Source organism: Poecilia reticulata, linkage group LG6 (genome assembly GCF_000633615.1).
Source record: "Poecilia reticulata strain Guanapo linkage group LG6, Guppy_female_1.0+MT, whole genome shotgun sequence".
NCBI lineage: Eukaryota > Metazoa > Chordata > Actinopteri > Cyprinodontiformes > Poeciliidae > Poecilia > Poecilia reticulata.
The window spans coordinates 30,694,872-30,701,603 of record NC_024336.1 but is presented as its reverse complement, the minus strand read 5'-3'; the positions used below and the strand labels follow the sequence as shown (position 1 = coordinate 30,701,603).

Below are 6,732 nucleotides of genomic sequence, written 5' to 3'. Positions count from 1 at the left end.
TGGTTGGATGTTCTGATGGATGGTTGGATGTTCTGATGGTTGGATGTTCTCATGGATGGATGACCTGTGGTTGGTCTCCAGCCTTCATCTTGTCTCTGTTGTCCCCGCTGGTCGTCTCTGTTATTGGGTTCTTCAGTCGCAGCCAGTATTCCAAGGACCCGAAGCTTCGGGCGTCTTCATGAATTCCTGATTAAAATGTATAAATACTTTTTATTTAATTTTTATTTTCATTTACAAATGAAAATTATTACTGCCCAACATTGTCGAGTTGATTAAGATCAATTTTGTCTGATTTGAAGAAGTCGGATGGGGCTGGTTGACATTTCATGACCTCTGGAAACATTTATTAATATCTTTAAAGCAACAGCAGCACAAACAAAGACTTTTGCTGCACAAAAGTTTGACACCAATTTGGTTTTATTTGAAGAATATGGGCGGGACTAATTTCACTCAGGTCCACCAAAGTTTGTTTTTTCCAGGTTCCAGGTTTTTCTCTGTCATTTCGGTCAAATGAGAGCAGAAGTCGTCTCCCGAGTGTTTCTGATTATGAATTATAGTCTGTTGCCGGTTGCATGTGGGCGCTGTGACTCACCAACCAGCGGGATGCTGCCGTAAACCTTCCCCTGCTGCTCCAGCAGCTGCTGCAGCCGCAGCTGCGCCGTCGCCATCGTCCTCCAGTCCACTCCCAGCGCCTGGTGCAGCTCCACCTTCACCGGGCTGCGGCGCAGGTACTCCACCAAGCACTCGTCCGTGTTCATCACGTACTTGGAGGTGAAGCCGTACCTGGGGCTGCGGCCCGTCGCCACCGGAGTGGCGTGCGGCCCAAACAGGTAGAAGGAGTAGGTGCAGAAGGTGGAGGGCTCTGCGCCGCCGAGAGCCTGCAGGGCCGGAGGAGACAGCGAGGCGCCGACGATCTGCAGCTCCAGGAGGTTTTCTCCTCGGGCCAGATGGACGTCTTCATCGGAAAGCTCCGCCTCATCTTCAGCCGTCAGGTCCGGTTTGAAGGGAAAGGACTTGGTGCCGTAAGCAATGTCTCTGAGCTGACCTACAGAACCAGAACAAAGGATCAGCTGAAGGATTCTGCAGGAGCAGAAACTGAAACCCAAAGTTTGAAAGGCTGCACAGGAGGAGACGATCAGAGTCGACTGTTTGTTTCTAGAAAACAAACAAATGTCGTTTAAAGACACAAAGTTTCCTGCAACTGTGATGCTGAATGAGAGCAAAACTCATGTTAGAAATTCAGATTATTTAACAATTTTGTTTTTTTAATCTGTAATAAGAGAAAAATGGAGGTTCATTTTTCAAAATCATATTTTTGCCCATGTTGTTCATTCATTTATAAATCTTCTTGTTTCAATCTAAACACTTAATAAGCAAATAAAAATGTAGTTTACAAAATAAGCACTAAATATTCACAATATATTTAGATAGCAAGCTTAAAAATTATTTAGTTTGGAGCTTATTTTTAGTTAGAAATCTAAAGATTTAATTTGGAGCTACATATTTAATTAGCAAACTAAATATCTGGTTAGCTAACTAAAGCAAAATATTTAGTTATAAAGCTATTTGTTTAGTGTGTTGCTAAATATTTAGTAAGCAATCTAACAAACAATTTGTTTGTTAGATTACTAACAATCTAACAAAGACACATAACTAGATATGTGTCTAAATATCTAGTTAGGAAACTATAAGTATTTAGTTTGGAGCTGCATTCTTAGTAAGCTAAATAACTAGTTTGAAGCAAAATATTTTGCTAAAAAGCTAAAAGCAAATATTTGATTTTGAGTTAAATATTTAGTTTGGAGCTAAATATTCAGTTAGAAAACTAAAAAATATTTAAGTTGGAGGGAAATATTTAGTTGCCAAGCTCTATTTAGATTGGCACTAAACATTTAGACAGGTCCAGTCTTTTGTCTACACAGTAACCTCTGGTTTTAATGACACTGATGTAGATGGACGATTCGATGAAAACCTTCTAGCTTGGAGATCTTTGCTGCTCTGGCATCCAGCTGCTGAATCTGACGCTCCAGCTTCTGCTCAAACCCGACTTTATCGCTGTTCATCTTCTGTAACGCCGCCTCCAGCTCCACCTGAAGACCGACGGAACAGAAAACAGACGGAACGGAAAACAGACGGAACGGAAAACAGACGGAACGGAAAACAGACGGAACAGATCATTAACGTTCTAATTGGCTGAACTCTGAACCAAACATGATGTTTGCTGGTCTGTGCGTGCTCCTCCACCTTGTAGTCTTTGCTGATCTGGCTCTCCATGTTCAGGAGGTTTCGGGTCTTCTCCAGCTCCTGGATGGTTTCAGCGTGAGCGGCACGCAGCTCTCTGATGGAGCCCTGCGGGGCGCCGCTCCCGTCCTCATCCACGTCTACCAGGAAGGCCAGATCTCCGCTCCTCTCACACCTCTGCTTCTGAGAAAAGATCTGGATGTTAGTTTTGCTCAGGGGGATCAACAGGGTCAATGCAAAAACACAAAATCTTACCAAGAAATTTTGGCCTAGTTTCTAATGTAAATATCTTGGTGCACTTAGATTAAACAAAACTAACTTAGAAGAAACTGTTCAGGAATATATATGAGTTTCTTTAGCTCAATAATTCCTTATTTCTGTTGAAAAAGTGCTTGATCCATTGGCAGATCATTTCATATACAACGTGGGAAAATTGTCGTTATCAGTAAAATAATCTGTCAGTGAATTTAGTTATTTATAATCAATATTAATAAATTACTGACAAGCTCCTGTCCCTTGCTAAATTGTTATTTGTAAGTTAATTTAGTCTTAATTTAAGCGCATTAAGATATTTGCTCTAATCTGGAACAAACGTCCAGAAAACTGCAAAACAGCAGAAACACTGAGTTCCTTTAAATCAAGACTAAGCACCCACCAGCTTAGAGTTGAATTTGAACCATAATAAACGAAACATTAACCAACATTTTGATGTGTAATGATATAATGTCTACTTGTTTTCTCAATACTTGACTGTTTGTTCTGTGACTTTGTATTTTTGTGTTTTTATGATGTAAAGCACTTTGAACTGCCTTGTTGCTGATACATGCAATAAAAATAAATTTGACTGACTGATGGACTTGATCATATTTTGTGTTTTTGCAGTGATAATGTTCGATCGTCTTACTTTAATGAGCAGCAGGGCCTCTGTGAGTTCAGCCGCGGTGTAATCCTTCTCCTGTAAAGAGAGCAGCGTCAGATTATTTATCATCTGGAGGATCAGATCTCAGGGTTGGTGGAGACGCTCACTCTGCTCTGGAGCTTCAGATGCTCATTCAGTTTCTCCACTTGTTGCTTCTGTTCCAGAAACTGAAGCTGAAGCTTCTGGTTTTCTTCTGTCAGCTGCTCATTTTTGTCTGAATCAGTCAGAGAGATTTACTTATTTTACGTTGCTTATTATCCTGGTGTAACCTGGAGGTGGGCGTTATGAGACGGGAACAGACCTCTCTCAGACTTGATCTTGTCCAGGATTTCGTTTTTGTCCACGAGGTCGGCCTTGAGCGCCATCTCCAGCTGGACGATCTGTAGCTTCAGCTGTTGCTCCTGGAGATGCCACCTCTGCTGCTGAGAGACGTCGAAGGCGCTGCGGACGAAATGAGAAACGATGCGAGGCGATGTCGGTGAGACACAGCTGAGCTCAGACCCGACAGAGACACGAAACTACAGAAACCTAAAGTCTGAGAGAATCTGGACAATTTTAAAGGTCAGCAGCCCGTCCACCTGCTCACCTGTTCAGTAGCTTCTTGTTGCTCTCCTTCAGCAGCTCCCTCTCCTGCTCCAGGTCGCCGATCCGCTCCTGTAACTGTCGGCAAACACGGAGGCTACTGAGCGCGCTCACCGGAATGCCTGTAGCCACGGTAACGGCGCCGCATCTCACCTGCTCTACCAGGATCTTGGTGACATGGACGGTCTGCAGCTGCTTGTCCAGCTCCAGGTTCTTCATGCGCTCTGCTTTCAGCTGGGCCATCAGCTCGTCCACCTTCGCCATCGCCGCGTCGTTACTCGCCTTCATCGTCCGCTGGGCCTGGAGAACACAGGTGAGCTTCGGTTTCTCCTGCTGCGGCGCTGAATGCTAATGCTAACTCTCACAAGAAGAAAGATTTCAGCTATTGGTTTGACCCAAAGACATTTTGGGGGTCAAACATCATTGCCACATTTAGCAGCGTGTACATGAGGTTGATTGCCAGTGCTAAGACACTCCTGGCTCTCATTGATTGTTTTCGAAAACAACCAATCAAATAAAGATTACCTTAACAACTAATTTCTGTCCAGTTTTTATCTGACTTAAATTCGATTTTTTTTTTTTTTTAATTTTTGCATTATGCTTCCTTTTTAGTTTTATTTTAATGTGAATGTGTGTTTATCTGCCATCATAGGTGGCCATGCTAACTGCCTGAGCATAAGTGCCAGGCTATGTTGTGGTGAACCAGCTGTAGCAGAGCAAAGAGAAAGGGGCAGGGCGTGAGGATAAGAGTGATTGGCAGCACTAAGACCCTCCTCCTGACTCTGATTGGTTGTTTCTCTCTAACGTCTCTTTATTTTCCTGTAAAGTTCTTTAAATGATCATTCTGGATCAAACTTCTCACCTCCTGCAGCAGCCGATATCGGTTCTCCAGCTCTGTCACTGTGTTGGATCTGTCAGCCAGCTGCTTCTGCAGTTTGATCATCGACACGTTGCTGCTGACCTGTGACCTGCGAGGAGAACAGGGTGTGTTTAGATCCCCGTGCTCCGGCTGCAGTCAGGCAGCTCCTCCATGAAGAAACCAACTTTAGAGTGGAAGTCTGCTGCTGTCGGGCCAGAAGGAGCCTCTCCTCAAAATCCTCCTCTCTCCTCCTCAGCTCCTCCTTCAGATCCTCTGACGCTCTTTCCAGCTCCTCCATACTTCTCCGCTGAGACTCCACCACGTTCTCTCTGGAGCACCAGGAAACATCCACTCACTACAGCTCCTAAAACATTTCTGGATGAGCTTTTCCTCAACATCTTCAAACAAACACACAGCGGCTTCTTCACTACAGTAATAAATCCTTTGCATGTTATTATTTACATCTGGAAATTTTGCGCATATATACGACGCTGGAAGGTAAAAAGACGATTCTTTTACATGCCGTCCGTAGCCGCGCAGCAGCGGTAGAACAACTCTGTTCACAAAATGAGACCTGGAGATGTAGGTATTACTAATTTATTGCAGAAAGACTCAGCAGAGGGAAAAATAAAGCAGAAAAACTGTGGAAGATCAACTCAAAACCACGTTTTTCTCACTCTCTGTGCCAACTGAGCTACATGCAGACTCGTTACCATAGCAACTGTATCAGGATTCAGCACCAAAAAACACGCAAACATTTCCCACACATAGAACAGAACATCCAGTCCGTTACAGTTTTATGTTTTTACGCTTGACGTTTATTTTGCTATCATTAATAAGTTGTCAAAGTCAAGCTAGCATAACCAAACTACTTCCCTCTCTCTCGCTATTTTTTTCTGAATTAAAACTTTTTCCTGACCTTTTTACCTAGTTGTCGTAATGTTGACATTTAGTAGCAAAGCACTGCGTCCCTCTTTCTTTTATATATCAGGCATACATTTAAGATTTAGTGTGTTACGTTGATAACTTGACAGCTAAAAACAATGCTAGTCATTGTCAGCTTTTTGTCCTCCAGGAGGGAGACAGGGGAAGGGGTCATGCGTGTGTGACGTCACGCTGCAACGGCTCTATAGTATTCAACCAAGAAACCTCTGAGACAAACACGGAACATATGACTCAGATGATACAAAAAGACATAATTAATAATTTTGTGGTAATAATGATGCAAAACAAACAGAAGTTACAGGTTGCGGATCTCGGCCCTCGCCTCCTCCAGCAGGTTGTGTCCGTATCGAGGAATCTGGCCAGTCGGAGGTCTCCTGCCTCCTTCCAAACTCCTCCGACCTGAGGAAGAGACATACTGAGTCAGTTTCTGTCATCCTGACTGAAAAGAACCAAAAGGTCTGAACTGAAAAGATTCAGTTAGTTCTGAATGAACAGACTCAGATGATAATGATTTAATAAATCCTGACTGAACAGATTCGGTCTCCTAATAGTAATGGACACACTGATCCACCTTTTTCAGTTCTGATACCGACACCAATATCTGAGGTTTGGTATTGGTCGATATTGATCAGATACAGAAAAACAGCTCAACTGATTAAAAACATTTATTTTCTTTTTAAACAGAAACGTACCAAATTGCAGATTTACTTGCTAACTCTGCACCAGTACAGCACATTTAAAAACCCAAGCTTGGTCAAACATGTAAAAACTATTTTAATTTATCCCGTCAGTGCAATTAGAAGTAAAACAGCAAATTTAAAATAAATAATAAACTTTCATAAACAAAGTTTGTTATTTGCACTTGGTCAACTCAGTATTTGGTCAAAAAAACGTAAAAATAAATTGCAATAAATGTTCAGTCAAATGGTTCAGAAAGTGAAATTAGGAATTGTATAATGTAAAATAAATAATAAGGCATAACGTCACTCAGAGAACAAAGTGTAGAATTAGACTGAATAGATCTGCCCTTATGATTGGACAAATTGATCTAGAATTTCTGTCAATATTAGAACTGAAACAGACATTATTATAAATTGGCTCCATCCTCTGACATTCTGTAAATGTTTCTCTTCATTATCAGTTTTTTTTTAAGGGGAACACTATACACAAACTGTTTTACATTTGG

At 42.1% G+C, this 6,732-nt stretch overlaps 1 protein-coding gene across 2 annotated transcripts in view; it reads right to left on the bottom strand.

Annotated features, from left to right (window-relative positions):
- The window catches only part of rpgrip1l (RPGRIP1 like), a 36,986-nt gene that overhangs the window by 9,809 nt on the left and 20,445 nt on the right, over positions 1-6,732 (bottom strand). For both annotated transcript variants that reach the window (XM_017305433.1, XM_008412640.2), the window contains 12 exons: positions 5,846-5,945; positions 4,787-4,930; positions 4,605-4,710; positions 3,896-4,042; positions 3,747-3,820; positions 3,462-3,601; positions 3,268-3,374; positions 3,146-3,196; positions 2,245-2,424; positions 1,973-2,090; positions 593-1,045; positions 65-186 (listed from right to left, as the gene is read on the bottom strand). In XM_017305433.1, coding sequence (XP_017160922.1) covers positions 65-186; positions 593-1,045; positions 1,973-2,090; positions 2,245-2,424; positions 3,146-3,196; positions 3,268-3,374; positions 3,462-3,601; positions 3,747-3,820; positions 3,896-4,042; positions 4,605-4,710; positions 4,787-4,930; positions 5,846-5,945 — 1,742 coding nt within the window. The remainder of the gene's footprint in view (positions 1-64; positions 187-592; positions 1,046-1,972; positions 2,091-2,244; positions 2,425-3,145; positions 3,197-3,267; positions 3,375-3,461; positions 3,602-3,746; positions 3,821-3,895; positions 4,043-4,604; positions 4,711-4,786; positions 4,931-5,845; positions 5,946-6,732) is intronic.